Source organism: Abrus precatorius, unplaced genomic scaffold, assembly GCF_003935025.1.
Source record: "Abrus precatorius isolate BTA unplaced genomic scaffold, Abrus_2018 Scaffold8, whole genome shotgun sequence".
In the NCBI taxonomy this organism is placed as follows: Eukaryota; Viridiplantae; Streptophyta; class Magnoliopsida; order Fabales; family Fabaceae; genus Abrus; species Abrus precatorius.
The window spans coordinates 25,028,130-25,049,424 of record NW_020874428.1 but is presented as its reverse complement, the minus strand read 5'-3'; the positions used below and the strand labels follow the sequence as shown (position 1 = coordinate 25,049,424).

The following is a 21,295-nucleotide window of genomic DNA, read 5'->3' as shown; positions in this document are numbered from 1 at the left end:
TTTCTACAAGGAGACTCGACTCTCTTGCAAAGTAAATGATTAACACGTTTACCTTTGTAATGAAAGCCCAAGAGAAACTCCATTTATCACTCGAACAGAAGCATGTCATGTGCCTTGCCAATTTGATCTTGTAAATTTAAATTTCTATTAAGTATTAATAGGTATGGATAATTTAGTAATTGTACGCGATGGCTGCTAAGGATCATAATTAAACATGAAATTAACTTTTTGTGATCTTCCAATCTTTAAAATATGACCTAGGAGACACAACTGTTCTTCCCACGTTAACATGTAATTTTGGGTTTGGAACAGGTATAAGTTTTATCGACCAAAAAAAAGAAAAGAACAAATAGAAGTCTTGTAAATGTTTCTTGTTAAAAAAAAAAATTTTAATTTTGATAGAGCCTAATGGCAACAAATGATCCATAAAGGCGACCATACTTGGGATCCAGCTTTGTTATAGTAGAATATTACTGAAAACCAAAGCAAGGGCAGAGGAAGAGGAAAATCATGTAATTACGAAGTACACAATGAGTTTGTGAATCACAGGCAAGCAAAATTGATAGTAACATAGAGGGTACTGAACCCAAAATCCTCAAAAATAGTTAACGATTCTAATATAAACTAGCACTATATGTTTAATGACATGCCACATGCTCTAAAAGGCCACCTTTCTAGGAGGAACCACCACATTCTTGTTTCCTGGAAATGCATTTCGTGATATATCTACCAGCGACTTGAAGCTATAAGGTTCATGCATAGATAACTCTGACAGAACCTTTCTGTTAAGTTGAATATTCTCCTTCATCAGCCCATGCATGAAGTTCCCATAATTGACCTAGCAAATAAAAGCAAAAAAAAAAAAAAATCAATTGATAAAGGAAATGCCAGAATATTATACAATTCATGGTGCACACAGAAGAGTATATGCATGCACATACACTCTTAAAATTAAAAGGAGTAATAGAGGTGTTAAAGCATGAGCGATATTTTACAGATTTCAGACGGAGGTGCATTCAATTCTCGACCCATTAGAGGTTAAAATGTATCACTCATACACAACTTGTATTCAGCCCATAGTCATTTTAGTACAGGGAATAAGGTTAACTTGAATCCAGATGCATGTTCAACTAAAAATCCAGTTTTGCTTTCTTCTAAGTCAGCTATTTTGCTTCAAAGAAATTAATTTTAATGGCTTCCTTCTATAACACATTAAACAGAGACAAAATCCACTCTCAAGAAAGAAAGAATGGCTGACCATGATATTAATGAAAAATCAAAGTTTGATGAAAAAAATATGAGCAATATGAAATTTCTTTTAGCCAAGTATTGAATTGTCAAAGAATTAGAGAGAGATGAAAAGGAGTGGGAAGATAAACCCCATGAATGCGTGTGCCAGCATTGATCCTTTGGATCCAAAGGGATCGCATGTCCCTCTTTTTGTTGCGGCGGTCTCTGTAGGAATATTGTAATGCCTTCTCCACCCTCTCCCTTGCTATCCTTATGCAATTCTTGGCTCTACCCCTGAACCCCTTTGCTAGCTTGAAGATCTTATCCTTGTTCATGTTCTTCTCTTTGTAATTTATATTCTGCAAATCACAATTTCATCATATCTCAAACAAAGGACGAAGTGAAAAGAAAATTACAATTTCCACAAATCACTTATCAGACATTGTTCCACCTATACCCAATGACCCCTATGCAGGAAAATCAAAACTTGAAACCAAAGGGTAACAGTGTTTGGATCCTGATACTCAAAAAGACAGAACTGGAAAAAGGGATTCAGAATGAAACCTGTAAAATCAACGACACGAAAAGGAACAGTTCTCAAAACGAGCAGATTAAACCACAAACACAGTGCTATAGTCCTGTGGACGCGCTGCTCTAGCTCTCAGTTGGCAAGTGCTTAATTTTTATTTTATTTTTTAATTTTTTTGTTGTTGTTGCTGAATAAATGGAGCTTAAGGCCCAACTAGCAGGAGACAAAGAAAAAGAACCGTCAGAAAGAAAAAAAGAAATCAGCATAAAACCCAATAAAAGTTAAGTGCTTACTTAGCCACTGATTTTTTTATTAATAAAAATTAAATTTTATTTAAAAAAGAAATTGTTTGTGTGTAATGGAACTCAAACGTTAAATGTCGAAGAAAATTAAACATTTTTGGTTTGTTCTGTTAAACAAATATTCAAATTATAAAAAAAAAACTATAGTTATTAAAATTAAAACAGAATAAAATGCAGAGTTTGAACTTCCGCTAAATCACGAAGGTATAAATTGGGCTGATGTTATGTCGCTTAGATCCTTGTATTTGTAAATGTAGGGCAGTTTTTATTTAGCTTGTGATTTGCAATGACAAACAAATATAGAAGTGAGGGCTTAAAAGAACTTTTTGGCCCATCTAATTTTTCAGTTCCCGTTCTCACATATCACATTTTGCCATGGGCGCAAACCTAATTTTAAATAATTAACATTTTTTCTAGTTATAAAATTGCCAAGTTTTCAGTCCCAAAAAGACACAATTACCTATTTGATGTGTTGTACATTCTGAGAACTATTAGTTAATAAATAGGTTAAATTATCATTTTATTCTTAATTTCACTATAAATTCAATTAGGTCCTAGCAATTCACCGTCATTTAAGAATATTTTTTTTTTTTTTGGTTTCTAAACAATTCAAAAGGAAGTATATGATCTTTATACATATATGCAACTATTTGATGTTTAAATAATAAAGCTGGAGTAAAACAAGTCACATGTAGTTCAGAATATGCAGTTCTTCGAATGATATAGTTAATGATTAGATATACAGTATACACAATTACGTAATATGGTAAAATAATCATGAAGTTGTGCCATGAAAATAAATATTGAAGTATATTATTGTGAAATCAAGAAAAGGCTACATGGATTTAAAACTTTTTGACTACTAACTAATTTATGAATATCATGTAGCCAATTAAATATTAACTTCCAGTGTTCCACAGTTGTTTTCTGATTAGGGTGGAGAAAAAAAGCCATCGCATCAAGTCACGGAAATTCTCCAGCATACCTGGACAACATTAATACCCGCGTACGAAATTTTTGTTTTCAAAGACCATGTGAATTTTTCTGTTGTTATATTTAAAGCACAAGGATCAAATCGATTTTACTTGCCACAACGACGACAAAAAGACGTTTAAATGGTGGGTTGTTGTATGCATAAAACTAATATTTAGAAGATATTTGATACAATATTAAGCAGTGTTCCAATATATTCCCCGTGAACCTATGTACTGCAGTCCGTACAAGATATTAACATATAAACAAACTACAAAAGATTTACAGAAGTGGAGGGAGGGCGAAACAGCTTTTTGGTTACTCTAAGTCCTAGTTTAGCGTCACACCAGTTCATACAAATTGTAGGTTGAAGAATTTGAATGAACTCGGGTCTGCAATCTAATTCACAGTCTTTGAAGTGTGCCCAGAGCTGTAATTTTAGTTGAGACCATGAGTCAGAAGCACCTAACACAAAAAATACCACATCAAAACATGTACACAACTGACCACCTAAAGTAAATCATTAGAAAAAGGGGATCATTGGCTCATTTAAACCATTGCCAAAACAAGTTACAAATCTTGTAATTTTTCAATGTAAAGTACGTACTACTTGACATTAAAACACAATTACTTTATATTTACAAAGGTACAAGTTCTGCACTTGCAACGACCAGAGTTGCACAGTCAGGAAATTCAAAAACTCCAAATAGGAGCGGGCAACATCACAACAATAAACATCAAAAGGAATAGTGGACAAGTTATAAGGCTAACCTTATTCAGCATTGTGCGTCTGGTCATGCTCAATAAATTCTAGTGCATCTTCTTTGGATACAACGTTAACACGGCTGACCCTGTTTTTATGTGTCACTCCATATATCTTGTCGGCAACTTTCACTAGCTCTGGGCGGAATGTTGTCGTGATAAATTGAGTGTTTGCTAGATCGGCCAAGCGACGGATCATATCTATGGAAGTTAAGAATCTCACAAGGTACAACTATATAAAAGGAAACCTAGATGCCATTCAAAATATCACAAGCATGAACGAAATTTTAAATTTAAATATCACCAAAATCCCATATTAATGTAAATATTTCTCTAATCATTTCCATTTTAAAGCAAACTCATTACCAGTATAAAGACAAAACTTCTGTGCACTAGTATTGGGGCTTTTGGCATTGTTCTCCAATTAAATTTAAAGTTTCATTTCACCTCAGCAATTCACATAAGGTCAGTATTTCAGTATTAAAAGTTAGCACACTTTACCAATGGAAACTTCAATCTTAATTGGATAAACAACTCTAAAAGCAATTATGGTATTACATCTAAGTTTTATCCAATGAACAAACCCCAAGCCCCATTTCGCTTCAATAAACTCAAGAAGAGCATACTATTTACAAAGTGATAACTAAGTACTAAGCCCTCACTAACAGAACAAGACCAAAGCTAAAATATACTTCTATGATCTACCACTCCAAAGAATACGCCCTTTGAAACTCAATTGAAATTATATTTCTTGTGCACAGCTGTCTCTATTCATATCCATGTGCTCCTAATAGCAGTAGCAGTGCAAGAAAACTCATACCTATGAAAAAAGAAACATGAAAGTATGTGTTTGCACTTTTACTATGCACCTTGAATGAAACAAGAGCACCAATGGGATAAATTCAGGATGTACCAATCAAATTAAAAAGCTTCAAGTTGATAACAGATAGAGGCTAAAATTCAGATTTAACAATTAACAATGGGATAAATAAGCAACTTCCTTGTATGGATCACACTTAGTAACAGAGGCATTCAATGACAAGGAAATGCATACCTAATATATGTTTGGATGGTGTTGAAATTATGGGGTTTAGGTATAGAGAGGAAAAGGAGAGAATAGAGACTGATTATTAGATTGACATTGACTTGATACGATATACTACAATGTATTGTTCATAAAACCTAACTATATATGATAAAGTAAGGAGATAACGAAATGTGAATTAGGGTTTAGGGTAACTAACCAAACTTAAGAGAGAAGAAGAAAATAGGGTAACTAAACCTAAAGGATAAGCTATGATCAATATGACGTTATAGATATTTTCAACATATTCTCCAGCAGATAGAGAAGGGATGGTATGGAGCAGAATGAAATGAAATAATATATATTTCATTCTTTGAATTGTTTAAAACAGGGAGGCATGGAATGGAATCTAATGGAATGCATTCAGAAGAATGGGACAGAAGCACACTTTTTTCCCCATCTCATTATAAAAATATTCAATCAATGCAATGGCAATTTTATTCCACTCCATTTATTTCCATCCCATTCCATTCCACTCACAATTGAGTACCCAAATACTAAGAGCTTTGAGCCATTAAGTTGTACCAGATAGCTGTTATGTTTTCAACGGTAGAAGATCCACCACATACAATAGAAACCTACACCCCTACCTCCACTATGTGCTATAACATTTTATGTAATGGAAGATGCAGTGTGCAGTAAATAGAGATGGAAGAATTGCACAGGACCAGTTAGACATAACTAGGAATCAAACATAATAATAAAATGGATACTTCCAACAGCAGTTCTGTACTGTGGATCCAGTGCTGCATCAATCTCATCAAATAGATAAAAGGGAGCAGGATCACATCGCTGTATGGCAAAAATAAGTGTAAGGGCAACAACAGTTTTTTGACCCCCAGACAACTGCTTCATGGACTGTGTCTCCCCTTGTCCGGTAAAAGAGACCTGAAAGGCATAAACATGTCCAGAAATATCACAGTTAGATGTTATGTACTTAATAATATAGTAGAAAATGAATATCACCAATTTTTTGGAGCAACTGAAGTAAAGTATCAGAGAACAGTACACAAATATTTTAATGCAGTTTCCTTTGTCAGATGATATGAAGTTATGTTTTTGTTTGGTTGCATAAGGTATGAAACTTCTGTCTAATGCCAATCAGAAAATGAAAAAAATAGGAAAAATATCTATAGGTACAAAGAATTTTCTATGCCAACCCATTTTCTCTGACTCTTAATCTACAAAACAAACCCCAAGCATTCTGGCACAATATTACATTAAAATTTTAAAACAAAAACAAACAAAAGGCCACAAGAAGAATACACTTGCCTTTACTTTCACTCCAATGTACTTTTCTACTCTCCCCTCGGGATTTGCTTCACGAGGACCATCCTCATCTTGATCATCATCATCATGATCACCATCCTGAGGGAAATGAAATACAATACAAAAATACCACTTTCTTATCAATTACAATAACTTAAAAAAACTTCTTTCTTGAGATTCCTCACATAATTTTTTGGAAATACAAAGAAATAAAGAGGTATTAAGTTCACATGGAAATATTAGAAAATATTAATGATAAAACTATTTTAAAACATGAAACCCATATAAGAAGCTATTAAATGTCACTTCTTCCATTCAAATGCAAGAACTGATTGATAAGCCAAGAACCATCACAAACCTTCTTCTTCATCATAACCAGATGACCATGCCCCCCCTGCACAAGTTCAGAAAATACTTCTCGAAAATGCCTAGCCACACCTTTGAAAGTACGTTCTATTGATTCATCCTTCCGTTGATCTAGCACTGATATCAGTTCTCTAATTTTCTGCAATTATATGTTAAGCATTTTAGGCATCCAAGACTTTTGTTTCTTTGGGAACAATTATAAAGGGCATTCCAAAAGGAATTTCAGTGAAGTACCTCATCTCCTGCATCAAGCTCTGCTTGTCTTTTCTGAAGTTCCTCTCGTTGTTCTGTAAAATTTATATACTGGTCAAGTGCTTTCTTGTTTACATGACTGAACTGCTGCAATTGCTCATTGCACCTGTGCAGCATTTTATGCAAATCTTTAATATTCCTTCGCTTGTACCTGTCAAGTGCAATAACAAAAGGAAAGGAATTAAAAAGTTAGCTAACAAAGTCAGAAAACGATATATTGCAATGCTGCCAGCTATAATGGCTCAGTAATCAAGTTTACCTCAAAAAAAATACTGAACACATTATTATTATTAATTTAAAAAGATGGATAAAATAATGAAACAATCCAGATAAGGATATTGAATCAAGGACAATTGTGTGTAATAACGTGTTGCAGACAATAAGCTATGAATTTAATGCTCTGGGTCATTAGCTTGGACATAAGTTCTGTCAGCATTCCTGTAGGATTTAGCCATGCGATATTTGAAGACAATGGAGTGAGAAGGATTGTGTTCAATGAAAATATGACATTTAAGAAGTTTGGAATATTTGAGAAGAGCACAAGGCTAATTAATAGGTGACAGTATCAAATTGGTGGTGGGAGAATATTGTTATTTTTCCTTGCATGAAATATTGCTAATATAGAGAATGGAGTGCTTCAATGCTTTCCAGATAATTGAACTGCCATTTCTTGATCTATCCCAAAAACTTCTTTTAGTTTTCTTGTCATATCCCTCTAAAAGAATCATCTTATGCACACACAAATTTAAAAAATAAGCACAAAAATGATGCATGGAAAGACTTACGTCTCAAAAGCATCTGATGTTAATGGGCCAAGTTCCCGTATTTTCTTGGCATATTCCTCTTCTTTAGCAGCATATATATTTTTTTTACTCAGCAATTGCTCTAACTCCTTTGCTTCTTCCTGAAGTTTTCTTTCATACTCGTCCTCCAACAACTACAGCCAAAAGCCATTATTATTGATGGAGCAACAACACATAACCAGCAATCTATTTATCAGGTCCATTACCTTCAATTTATTCATATCATCTTTGATCTTTTTAATTTGCCTTGTTCGATCATTTGTACTTTCAGTAACTCCTGAGGAGGAATATTCAGTCAAACAAAGAACTATATTCAAGATAAAGATATACATAAAAAACTATTGATTCAAAGTCTCACTTCTAAGTTGCTCTGTTGCATCATCTACCAATATTTTGGCATCACTAAGTTCCTGCCCTTTCAATTCAGCATCAACAACCAAAGAGTCAGCATCCACAGATGATATTACAGCCTCCAACTCTTGTTTTCTTCTCCTAAGGTTAGTTGTTAGATTAGTTTCCAGCTCTGCTTTCCGTGCTTCAGTCTGCAAAATTTATAAGTTAAAATAAGAATGCTAAATTCAGGAAGACTGTGAGCATCAATAAAATTTATTGAATAACCTCAATGCGGTCAGTCTTGCAAGTAACAAGCTTCTCTTTAAGGTCTTTGATTTCGGGGTTCAAATCTGACAAAAGTTTTTTTTCCTCTGGTGTTAAATGATCAATGAGCTCAGTACCCATCTCAGCTTTTTTCATTGCCATACTAGCCTTAAGCTGTTCAATCTGATTCTGGACATCCACAAGTGACTTCTCCTACAAACAGTGAAGGAAAAGCTGAAAACATATAGTCAAAAATTCCACAAGCAATGACCAACAGAAAAAAGCTCCCTGAGGATGATTAGGCGTAATTGAAAAATCCTATAAGAAACACCTTATTTGCAAGTGCTTTAGAAATCAACTGTTTCTGCTTGTTAGCATTTGCAATGTCCTGCTTAAGCTGTTCCGTCTCTGATTTGTCATGAGCACGCTTGGCATCAATCTTCTGTTGCTCAGCAACAAGTTCATTAATCTTTTGGTCTATCTGTAAGACTAGTTCAGGGAAAACAAACCATTGGGAGAAACAGTCTCACAACAAGGAGAATAGCATAGGTATCGGAAAAGTCACTCATAAAACTAACAAGTACATAGCATTCCACCTTATCAGGTCAAAAACAAATTGAGACTCTCTTACAAAACTTTTAGCATAAGAAGTAGCAAATGAATCACTGAAAGGAAAATCAATCATAATCAATAAACAAATTCAGGAAGAAATAAATCAAAGATGGCCCTAGACCATAGAGCCCAAAAGAACCACTGAACTTCAGTAAAGGCTTATGGAACCAGCAAAATGCAGTAACACACAAGTTTTATCCATGATAAGATAACCAAGGCAGACCATCTTATTTTCTTTAACCTAAGCGTGACATGTTTCTAATAAAACAACTTTATGAAGCAATGCAGCCCATTAAAACATTCTTCGAAGGCAGTAACAGGAATATGCCCAAGAAGCAAGAACAGTAATAGGTAGGCAAACCATAATAAATTTACTATTTGTAAAGCTGCAGCTAATCAGAGAAAACCACTAAGTTAGACAAACCCATCATCTCCATTTATGCATGCCAAAATGTGCTTTACAACATAATGTGAATAAATCAAAAGCAAATATAAAATATGACTATTGGAAACACACCACTAAATCATTTCCTTTATCCTCACTCTTGGAGCTATTTTTTACCAACCAACATTGGATCAGGTGAACCAAATCATCTGAACTTTCTTTCCTTTATTTCTTCAGTTTTGTTATATGCATTTATTAAGAATGAGTTCTCACCTTAAAAAATGGAACAAAAAAGATGTTTATTTATTGAAATAAAAGGATATCTTGCAGATTAAATCTAACTTTCTCCAATTCCTCCTCTCTAATGCGAATATTGTCTTCATTCTGCCTAATGATATTCATAAACTTCAATTTTGATCGTCTGTGATCATAAAATCCTCCAGTCATACTACCTTTCTTGCTTACTTGATCACCTGTAATAAGTCAGACAGTTTGTCAAGGCAAAAGCAAAACACAAGACCAGCCAAGATAAAGGAGGCAGAAAAAGTATAAAGATCTAGGCCGACCTTCCAGTGTTATGCAGTCCAGACCATCAGTGCGGGCAACCCTCGAAGCCACATCTAAATTCTTGCAAATAACAGTTCTAGCAAAGACCTAAGAGAAATATCGTAAGTGATGTTAAGTGACATCAAATGCAACTATTTAATTAAGAGTATAATATCACCTAAGATTCCTTCTTATTTGAAACAAAAAGCAGGACAAATTCCCAAGACCCTAACCTTCTACGACAATCTCATTCAATAATTCTCCCAATAACAATTTTCTATAAAGGTGGCACAAGTCTAATTTACCCAGCCAATTCTGCATTCTGCATCAATTGTTATATGTTATGTTGAAAACAGGTAGACCAAAACCTCAGAATTATGTTATTTACCAAATAGCACCAAAAGATGTTGTGCCCATGTGAAATAAAAGCTAACAATTGTGTAGAAGCTAACCTGACTGAATGCGGGAGAATAGTCAGGTTTATAATTCAATTTCTTCAAAAGAGGTATGACATCAGAACTCTCTGGATAAGTGATGCGTGGAGCCTTTACTCTGTTAAGTGGAATAAATGTAACTCGTCCACCTTTTTGTGAATTAAGATGTCTAATTATCTGGGTTGATGTGTCGTCATTTTCAACAACCACATGAAATAAGCTGTTCAAACAAAGATGTTTAAATAAAAACATTAAGTCAAATGAGCAAAAATATGAAACCAGTACAGAGATCAGGCCAAGAACAAAGAGTAAAAGTAAAAACATGGAACAAGATGCCATAGATGTGAAAAATCCAACATCCCCCCCCCCCTCCCCAAAATAAATGAATAAATAAATATGCTGGAGTAAATACGTTAAAAGAAATATTAACAAGAACTGACCTGTTTCCAGCAGTAACTTCAACAGCAGTGAAAAACTTTTCATCACAATTAAGCAACTCAATAATTGGACCATGAACTCCAGAAATGCTATACTCCCTGCGGATCTTCCGAACTGAATTCAACCCTCTTCTCACATCCTGATAGTGTCAAAAATGGTCAAGATAGATAAAAAAAAAATTCAAGTCCCCACAATAAGTATATAGAAACACAGCCACGACAGTTAATCCTCAAACTGGACAGATAAACAGCAACATACACTTCCTTCCCAGATGCCAAGCACTCTCCACTGCTCAATATTAGATTTAGAAATTAAACATTACTGCACAAATATTATAGATCATTGCAGAGGACTTATGCCTCATTTGAAGAAACACTCAAAAATTCAAATTCAGATTCAGAAGCAGAAAAGAGTAATGACATCCTTAACAGACAACAACGTGAAGTTCTTGACTTTTCCCTTTCTATTTGTACAACCCATATTCAGCTTCATTTTATTAGAATACCTAGTATTATGCATATTGAACTGTAACCTGTTCTCTCAGTTAGAATCTACAAGACTGTGTTACATTAAATGTCACAGCAGTTACAATTGACAGTGATTAGTTGGCTTGGGCTCTAACAAATTGCAAAATCAGATTAGTTGGTTCTCTATATTAACAATAATATTTGTTGTAATATTGCACAAGTTTATTCTCTCAGATTTCTTGGAAACTCTCCTTCATTGTCTTTCACTTTCTCACACACAAACTGCAACCTTATCATATTTTAGTACTGTAATCAGCAATTACAAAACTTGTTTACCAATTCAAAAATTAGAAGTGCTGCCATCACAGAACAGAATCATTTTACATTTTCCATCATTTTAAGAGTCATATCATTTCTGGAAGTAAAGTGTTTCTGCAATTTCTTTTGGATCAGAAGTTGCTGCATCTATGTGTTGCATAACAAATTGTAAACCCCCAAAGGTCAAGGTTAAAATAATTACCTGCTACTGAAGTGACATCAATTTACAAATATGACAACAGTTGGTTATTCGGGCAGGATATAAGTTACAAAAAATTCTACACTAAACAAGCAAAGAAGCACCTGAGAATTCTTGATAATTTAATGGCATTTAAAAATGAGATGTTAAAGAAGCTAAAAAGAGGGATTACTCACACCAGGAATTGCATGATCAAGACTCTTTTCAGCCTTCTCAACTTCTGCTCTCAGCTTATCAATTTCAGCAGTAAGTTCATTCTCTTTGCCCCAGAAGGACCTATAATATAACAATTAAAACAAATAAGTATTTTCTTGACTATGAAAAGTCACAATATACTTTTGCTGTTTGCTATGTTACTCCCTTGACCTTTCTGCTTTTGCTAAGGACATCCCACATAACACTTTTCATGTACTCATTCTTCTATCTATCTGATTATATTTCTTTTCTCTAATAAAACTTACTGTATATAATTTAGTTCTTATTGTATGCGCTAGAACATATGTTAGAAAAATCAAATACACACACACACATACATGTAAGTTTAAAAAAAGACGAAAAGATATACATACTTTCTCTCATCATGCAACTTGTCTCTTTCTACTTTATAATGATTAAGCCCTTCACGTGACTGAGAAATGAGAGATTCCAAAGTAGTAATATCAGACCTCCGGCTCTTAATGTACTCATCACAATCATGTAGTTCACCATTAAGCCGATCAATTTCTTCAATAAGCTTTTGTTCCTGTGGACCCAAAAAACAATAAAAAACAAGAAGAAAGCAGTGTACAAAAGACCAGACTTCATATATAAAAGTAGAAGACAAAGACAGCAATTAACTTTATTTAAATACCAAAAGAAATCACATAAGCGATGGTAAGGGACATTGATTATGCCATAATCAAAGATTAACTACCATCATAAAACGTAGTACTTAGACAAGTATATATTTATATATTAATGTTATGAGTACCATATGGCTAAAAACCATAAAAAATAAAAATAAATGTAAAGTTTAGGAATATAACCCAAATCGTTTTAAATAAGCATCATAAAAACTTCCATTCAGCTGAGTTTGAAATTGTTATTAGTATCATGCTTGTACTATTTTAATCCAACTTGAATAGGCAATTCTGAGGAACAAACTTTCTTTCTTCATCATGGTGCTCAGCACTTCAGACAACATTATGCAGGTTCATCAATTGGATATGCAGTGAGAATGACAAACTTAGATGATATTGTTTGTAATGGTACTTGCACGTTATGTTTCTTCTATTATGATTTATGGGTATATCATGTCCTATGATAGTATACTTCTTTTTCTTTCATTCTATTCTCCAATTGTCCATATTTAGGAAACATTATTTTTTCAGAAATAATCACGTTATTTTTTCAAAAGCTAACTTAGGAAGTTGACAAAAATAGGTTATTATTTCTCTAAATTAAGTTGAAGTGTTGAACTAGGCACACACTTAATCTGGTAGGCAGAAAAACATGAAAACATGAAAATACAACAGAGCAGAAAGACATGATTTTGTTGTCACAGTCAAAATTAATAGAAAACAAGATTAATGAAAAGCAGACAACTTCATGCCATGAATCTACAGAAAAGGTGTTCAGGACATAATTCATTATAGATCATGCAAATAAATCAACACTTGCCTGGCCCGTGTTTGAAGAAAGCACTCGTTCAAGATCATCAATCTCCTTTTGAAGCCACTTGTCACGAGCAGCTTTACTTGAAAACTGAGTTGCACGTCCTTGCTTTTGATAAAGTATACTGAGTTTCTTCTCACGCTCCATTATTCTAACAATTCATTTATTTGTGAGAAATATAATTAGAATCTGTTGAATATTCTCACCAAATGATAGAATAAATTTCATGCTTCAAATACATGCCAGTGCATATACAAGCTGTAAACATGTAACACAATATTTAAGACTTGCAAAAAGCTGTATTAGCATGTGACAGTTGAAAAATAAAAAAACAATATCCTGGGTCCCAGCTAATCCAAATTTTGTTGTTAAATGAGAAACACTAAATGCACATTTGGTTCAACTTATTTTGGAGAAATAATTGCTTTTTTCTTTCAACTTTCTGAAAGAGCTTCTAAAAAAAATATTATTTCTCTAAATTTAAGCTGAATCAAACATGCTATAAAAAATTGAGATTAATCTGTTAGAACAGAATGCAGTAAAAAAACCCACCATGTCAGAAATTTTGAATACATAAACTGGGTGAGTTAAATACAATATATTTTATTGAAGCACATTAGTAGACAAGTACAACCATAACATACTGCTTAGTAATGTCTTTTTCTTTCCTAACTTGATCTTCATATAAAGGACTAATTTTGTCTAGTTCAATCATTGAGTCTTGAATTTCCTTCTCAAGTATCTTCAGTTGTCTTGCAGCATCATCCTGAAAGCATGTAGGTAAAAGATGAACCATGTAAACAACCATTCCATTCAAAATAAATGAGACATTTTCTCCAAAATAGTACTTTGGCTCGAATGTTTCCAGAGATCTTCTCTTGTAAGTCTTTAACATCAAGCTCAAGCTCTGTGTGCTTCTTTAGTGCCTCTGTTCGTCGCTTTTCAATAACCTCTTTCTCTTTGTTAAAGTTTTGAAGTTCTTTTGTTACATCTTTCAATGTATTCTCTAAATCCTTGGATTTCTCATGTGCATCAAGAACATCATTATACTTCTTTGCTGATGTTTCAGAAACCCTAGCCCGAGCATCTTCTATCTAAAATAAGGAGACAAGCATTCAACTACAGGCATCAGAAATCCAATACAACAAAAGCAAAACTAAAAGTTTTCTAGAACAAAACATATTTGAAATTTAAAATTGATCTATAAAGATCAACAAAGAAATGAAAGTGTCCAATTATAAACTGCAAACAATTGCATCAAGTACTTCATTGGCCTTTTACCCAAATTTATAGTAGAAGAAGAGGAGTTAATGGCGTTGGGCTGATTAGGAAAGGACCACAGGGTTAAATGGAGACTCAATCAGAGGAGAGCATGAGGTAAAAACAGAGTGGACAGCTGGCAGGAGTGAGAAGACTAAGGTGGATGGTTTGGGTATGAATAAACCAGATTTATAGTATGAAACAGTGTGGACAGCTAGCAAGTCATTTGCCAAGACACTGCAGCTTGGATTGTGAAACAGAAATTGGAAAAAGGGTGAGCAGAACAAAGACATTCTTAGAGGCATGAACTAAAGGATGGTAATGCAAAGTGAATTTTAGATCCTACAGGATCTAGCTTTTATTTTACCAATGCCATTACTTCCCCCCTGCTTTCAAGCAACGTATTGATAATCATGTATCCAATTGTGGCCTCTATCAGGTACTTGAATTTTTGCTTCATCTATTTAATCAAATAAAACCAAAACATTATTTTAAAACAAAAATGACATTCCCATAAGAATTTATTTGAACTTTCTTTGTCTCTTTCTACAGTGATATAACAGTGATTTTGAACCACACAAGGTTAAGAAGCAAAAGAATAGATCATCACCAAAATGATTGTGATTAATAACCCCATCATTAGGAAAAAGAAAATCCAACAAATAAAACAGTAAGAAATCATGCAAATAATTATTTAACCTATAACCTCTGTGAGTTTTTGCTGAGCATCTTGAACTTCTTTGCTGTAAATAGCATATTCCAAGGATTTTCTTTGCTTGTCAAATTGCTGGTATTTTTTAAGTTCCTCTTTCTCCTCATCTAGCTCCTTCAACCTCTCATCTAAATACTGGACAACTTGAATTATTTGCTTTCTTTTATTACCTGTCTAACAGAAAAATGCATGAGAATAACAAATAAATAACAACCAAAAACCATTAAAATCATGAACTTTAAAAATAACTAAATCATAAACTTGCCAGTTTCCTGCATTATTTTTAAACTTTCACGACGCCTCTCCTCATAAACTCTAGTCCCTCCTATTTCTTTCAGTAAATCCAGTCGTTCAGAGTCTTTCATCAGGGTTAGTGATGCTATCTATGAATAATAAGAAAGGAACAAGTTTAGAAAGCAACTCCAAAGTTAATAAATAAAACAATACTGAATTCCAAACCAAGTTCAAGCACTGTCACCGTGCACCAATACCTTTCCTTGCTGTACAACATAATAAGGATTTGATCGAGAGAACCCGGCACTCTCCAGTAAATTCATCACTTCAGTTTTTCTGCAACATTGTTCTTTAGGAAATACTCATAGGACCAAACAGCCTAAGATAAAATATGGCATCTTTCTCTGAAGTTAAAATTAAATGCATAGTACATGATCTAGCATGTAAATCTATTATACTCACGTTATGTGTTTTCCATCTAGAGAATACTCATCCTTTTTTAAAGCAATAGTCCGGCGTAAGCGCACTTCCTCTTTGTCGACCTATTCACCAACACAGATAGATATTATGATAGTGCATAGGTAACAATATCACATTAGTGGTTATCAAACATAAAACAGCACTTGTGTCTTAATAAAGAAAGCAACTCTGAAGTAACATAATTATCACATCAACAAGCACTGATAACAAGATTTTGCAGACTTAAAAAAAGGATATTGAAATTGTGTTAGAAAAATTCTATGAAATCAAAACACTGCAGCGAACCCCCATCATTAATCAAATTACTTTTCAGCAAGCAAAAAGTATGCACAATCAGCATCCCATAAATCAATGGCCAAGAATTTCAAAAATAAAATGAGAATAACTTTGTTCAACATAGAAACAAATAAGTTAAAAATAGTTCATATTAAAAGAGGAAAAAACATAATACTCATCCAATTTATCTGTCAATAGATTATCTTCTTTGCCTTCAAGCTCCTTTATGTATTAAAATGGAGCAGCATAACCATAACAGGCATTCATTGTATACAACAACAACCAAGCCTTATTCATTGTATAAAATAAGAAAAATATCCAACCATCCACCACTCAAAAGGTAGAGACAGATAGATTAAAAATAGCCGAAAAAGCTGACAGTTTAGTAGAATCCATGTGCATATGCCCTATAACAGCCTCTAGACAATTCATTCTTTCACTGAGAAAGAGATGTTCCAAATAAAGTCATATTTTATGTCACTTTGCAAATCAAGCAATTTAGGACACATCAACACACTTTATGTACAACAAAGGAAGATAAAAGAATCCCCATTTTTCTCTAGGCCTAGAATAAAATATGTATAAATGATTGGATAATTTTTTGAGAATGTAATTGTTCAAAAAAGTGGAACATCATCACCATTGCACCCTTACTGGAAAAGAAATTGTTATCCACAACATATTACCGGGATACGATTGTCTGAATTATCAAACACAATCTCCACAAAAGCAGAAAAAACCTGATGTCCAGCTCCTTCCTGTGCAGAGAATAATTTATTTAAGCATATTCAAGTTCTATAATTGATTAGTAGTAGTAGATAAGAGGCATAGATGTATAAATAAAAGTAGAAGCCAACTGTGCCAGTGCCATACATGGAGTAGTGCATGCCTATCATCACCACGAAGGTTCTGCGAAAGATCACTTAACACAAAACGGATTGCTACAAAAGGAAAAAGATAAAGCAATTGAAGGTCAGAGATCTGATTTCAGTTACTTCCAAAGACTATATAAAGCTATAGAAGAAAAAGAAATGGTGATTTTTCTTACCATGGAAAAAGTTTGTCTTCCCAGATCCATTAGCACCGACTGAAAAAAAAAGTAATTGAATCAATATTATTAATGTTACTAACAAAAAAAATTCAGATGATGATGATTTAAATTGGGAGTTGAATTATAAAATACCACCATTTTACAATTTGGAAGGGCTGAAAATTCAAATCACAGCAAAAAATCATTCCCATCCCAAGTAAAATTGTAGTGAAATCATAAAATCAGGATTTCAAAACAATTTCATGAAATCCCAGTTTTGGATCAGGATCTTGGCCCAGTTGAATCTTATTCTTAACTGATGGATATGGCCCAATTTTGAATTACCCAGTTTAAATTGTTGTTCTAACCCTAAGTGCCTAAGATCTAACTAAGTCATGTCTCCTTTTCTTTCTTGCTTGAAGCCTAGTCAACATTGGCAACCTCAAGCAGTCCAACAGTGTGCAACCTGGTCTGCACCTGAGTCAGCAGGGAGCAACTGCTTCATGCCCAACCGTGACTATGTCTTCTGTGCAATCTTTTGCAAGATCTTTTGGTGTTTTCTGCTGTTCCAATCTTGCTCTGTTCTGCTCTATGCTTCTGTTTTCATCTTGCTCTGTTTTTCTCATCTTGTTAGAAGGCACACTAGAAGAGCCAGTAGCATTGAAGCTGCTGCCAGCACCAATGCAAGTTTACTGAAGTGTTTTTAGTGATTTAAAGGTTTTATTTCTAATCCATAATATTTTATATACATGATATGAATTTTGAAAAATTTTATGATAGATTTAAAATTTTTACTCCCCTTTATATTTTGAAGTAAAAAAAAATCCCAATTTTAACTACCTATTAATCATTTGATCTCAATGGAATAGATGGAAATTCATCTCTAAAAACAACTTTACATTAAGTGAGTTGTGATAAAATAAAAAAAGGAAGAATGCATTAGAGTAAAAAAAAGAGATAAAAATGAAGAAAACATAGTGAGTAAAGAATGCACTTCTGCCAAAACAATGTATGCATCCTTTAACTTGATGTGGGAACATAACCATCGGCAAAGCAGTCAAGTTGGACAAAATCATACAATGGTTTTCAGCTACAGCTACACGATAAAATTCATCTTTATGTCTCCCTAACTTCTTTTCTTGGATATTAATAAACTGGAAAGCCAACTTCCAAGGTTAGGTCTTTAATTAGGATTTCAAATAGCAATATTCAATAAAATTAATAAACATGGTTTATTCAGAACCAAAATCTTAATATATCACTTTCTTAGTTATCCACTTACAAGACTAGCAAACATTTCCAGAATAGTGCAGATGCTAGATCAATAAAGTACAGCTATTCAAAGGCTTTGCAGAGTGTAAGTGAAGTGGGGCACATCTCAACGGAAATGTGAAGATGTTGCAGTTATTTGGTCTTATGGTGGGAGATAGGTGTCAGAAATTTCAAGAGTATCTGGCGCTGCTGTTCCTTGTATTGTATGGGATGAAATTGGTTTTGAGATCATAATGTAGAAAACAGTTTCCATCTTATAAGGAGCACTATTATATCATACAAGTCTATTTACAACCTGCAATAAAAAAATTGCAAATTTTGACAGTAAATATGACTATCATTATTATATTATTAGGATTTCACACATGCAAATATATGTAAGTATGTAATCTAGTATGCAAAATTGCAAATGAAATTTGACTACACAGCTTATTCAGTATGGCCTCAATTTCATATTTCATATAGCTGCCATCATAAAATGTCATGAATGAAATGACCACATCATGCATTTCCAATGATTTTCCAGTATCAACAGAAGAAAGCATCTAAAAGATTATCATTAAAATCATTACCAACACAATTAACTTTAGAACTGAAAGGCTCTGTGGCAATTTGCTCTCGATAACTCTTAAAACCTTCAATCACAACCTAAAAACACATGTGCACACACAAATACATTAAAAGACCATTTGGCAAGAAACCAGCTCCAAACAACAGCATAATATAGGATGTCTGAAAGAGAGAAAGTGTTCATAAATCATAACACAGAAATGGAATTTAACCAATCTACTCATTCCAATCACAGTAGAAGTAAACAAAATTAAATAAACGAACTTCAAATTCAAAGTGCAACTTACCTGCTTGATGTACATGTTGAAAGTATCATAACCGCACCTACAGGAGCAAATGAAAACACTTCATAAGCACGATCCTATAAGAAACACGACACAAAGTCTTGTCCATGCTTTCTCCCGTTAAGCGGTAGTGTATAAATGTAAAGCAGAATACAAGGTACCGTCACAATAGAATTCAAAAAATATTTCCCACACAGTAGAGCATACTCACAACACCAAGTGAAACTATTATGCACTCAGAAATGAAAAGACCTAATTCCTAACGCGTCCTGATTCCAAAACAGCCTCAATAACGCATAGAAGTAAGCACGCACTCTAGAAGCTGGCAATTCTAGCTTTCAAACCAGAAACAAGTTACCGCGATGGAAAATCTAGCTAAAATCAGGGTGCAAAGTGTGCTTTCACGTTTTAGCAGCGAATTCAAGTACGAGAACAAGAAATCCAAGTAAAACAAATATCTGTGAATGGTTTAGGGTTTCAATATAATTCAAAAACTTGAGAGGGAGAAGAGAATTTGCAGAGTTCAGATGAAAGAGAAGCAGAGATATATGAAGTACTCATAGAATCAATGGGAATAGTGAAGGAGTGACAGGGAGTACCTCAGAGAAGGTACAGTTGACAATAGTTGAAGTAGAGGATATCTGAATTCTTATTTCGTTTATTGCGTTTCGGGGGTGCGTAGGATAGGCCGTCCGCTCCAGGGTTAACTTTAGCACCACTTGGTCCAAGCGTACGTGGAGGGAACGAGGAAAAAAAGAAGCGGCAAAAAAGTAAGAGAGGGGTTTGGGATTATGTTTCCTACAAAATAGTGCCATGTCTGCTTGGGCAAAAGAAGAATAAACAAAATCAGCGTTTGATCCTTCCCTTACACTTTCCACTTTGTTTGTTATGTTTAATTTGCATGCCATTAAATTGTTATGAAATTCATCAATGAATAAAGAAATTGATTAAAATATGTAAGTTTTAAAGATAAATATTTTAAGTATTTTTCTTTCATTTTTATTTCATTTCATTTAAACATTTCATTATTTTATTAATATTTTTTTTCTTTATATTTCAAACAAAGCATTAGAATGAAGATAAATTTTTAGAAGAAAACGGATACAATATATTTCCATTCAAAAATCTCCAAGTCACTAACAATAGTTCCCCTGGAGATTAAGTTGTTGAACAAGTCATGGAGATGCGATCCTCTTTGTAACCCATAATAGACCTTGTGCTACGCTGCTTTAACTATGAACCATGTAGGCTAGCGAAGACTGCTTAATTCATGCTTCTCTTGATATTCTTTTTGTTAGCATGTCTTATTTTCATTTATACTATTGTATTTGGATTAGTTTATTGCATTTGAAAAAGCTTATAATTTACAAGAGATAATTTATGGTTGAAAAGTGTTACGTGAAAATCAGGTAAGCATAGTTTAATTTCCCACTTAGGTGGATGTGTTTTTTACTTGCATGAAATACATTTTTTAGATTTGCTAAATTGCACTATATATAGCATTAAAAAAAACGGCAATTTCTTGCTTTTTACCTGTTTAGTTAAGAAAAGTTTATTAAAAACACATTTATTTGCTTAGTGAACATATTAATATTCTAAAGTTGGCTACTACTTAACAATGATTTGTCCTGTTTGTTTATAATAATTTTTAAATTTTTTGAAAGGTACTATTTTCAGCTCTTGAGAAAAAAGTAAAATAATGTGGTTATTGCTTTAAAAAAAAAAAACAAATGAGTTTCTATGGTGTTTCTTAATTATACTCAGGTTTCTATTCACAAAACCAAGAGTTGTACAACCCCTTGTACATATAAATCCTGCTATTGGTACGTATACAAATTTTTTCATCAACTGTTATTCATACAAACGAAAAAAGGAAGAGCTTTTATCACTCTCAAATAACATATTTTGACCACCGCAATAGTCACCCAATTTCATTGATGAAAGTGTATTTAAATTTTA

The 21,295-nt window shown here is 33.5% G+C and overlaps 2 protein-coding genes across 5 annotated transcripts; both read right to left on the bottom strand.

Moving 5' to 3' along the window:
• Window positions 1-39: 39 nt before the first annotated feature.
• LOC113846308 (50S ribosomal protein L20) lies at window positions 40-1,890 on the bottom strand. Its single transcript, XM_027474402.1, has 3 exons — window positions 1,795-1,890; window positions 1,380-1,589; window positions 40-838 (listed from the first exon to the last, which is right to left on the bottom strand). Exons 2-3 carry the CDS (start codon window positions 1,563-1,565, stop codon window positions 659-661), a joined length of 366 nt encoding a protein of 121 aa, XP_027330203.1. The 5' UTR covers window positions 1,566-1,589; window positions 1,795-1,890; the 3' UTR covers window positions 40-658.
• Window positions 1,891-3,168: 1,278 nt separating this feature from the next.
• LOC113848418 (structural maintenance of chromosomes protein 3) lies at window positions 3,169-20,138 on the bottom strand. Of its 4 annotated transcripts, none has more exons than XM_027477908.1 (30): window positions 19,936-20,138; window positions 19,340-19,376; window positions 19,055-19,130; window positions 17,229-17,267; window positions 17,054-17,121; window positions 16,867-16,938; window positions 15,887-15,966; window positions 15,682-15,760; window positions 15,456-15,573; window positions 15,185-15,360; window positions 14,067-14,312; window positions 13,863-13,984; window positions 13,225-13,369; window positions 12,135-12,307; window positions 11,742-11,841; window positions 10,584-10,720; window positions 10,162-10,363; window positions 9,730-9,817; window positions 9,487-9,636; window positions 8,498-8,649; window positions 8,188-8,379; window positions 7,928-8,111; window positions 7,776-7,846; window positions 7,552-7,703; window positions 6,749-6,917; window positions 6,507-6,653; window positions 6,152-6,247; window positions 5,593-5,767; window positions 3,805-3,996; window positions 3,169-3,498 (listed from the first exon to the last, which is right to left on the bottom strand). In XM_027477908.1, exons 2-29 carry the CDS (start codon window positions 19,352-19,354, stop codon window positions 3,806-3,808), a joined length of 3,615 nt encoding a protein of 1,204 aa, XP_027333709.1. In that variant the 5' UTR covers window positions 19,355-19,376; window positions 19,936-20,138; the 3' UTR covers window positions 3,169-3,498; window position 3,805. The 4 variants fall into 4 exon arrangements, with proteins under 4 accessions (XP_027333709.1, XP_027333710.1, XP_027333711.1 ...); XM_027477909.1 differs by having other exon boundaries at window positions 19,548-19,959; XM_027477910.1 differs by having other exon boundaries at window positions 19,894-19,959.
• Between the last annotated feature and the right edge of the window lie 1,157 nt (window positions 20,139-21,295).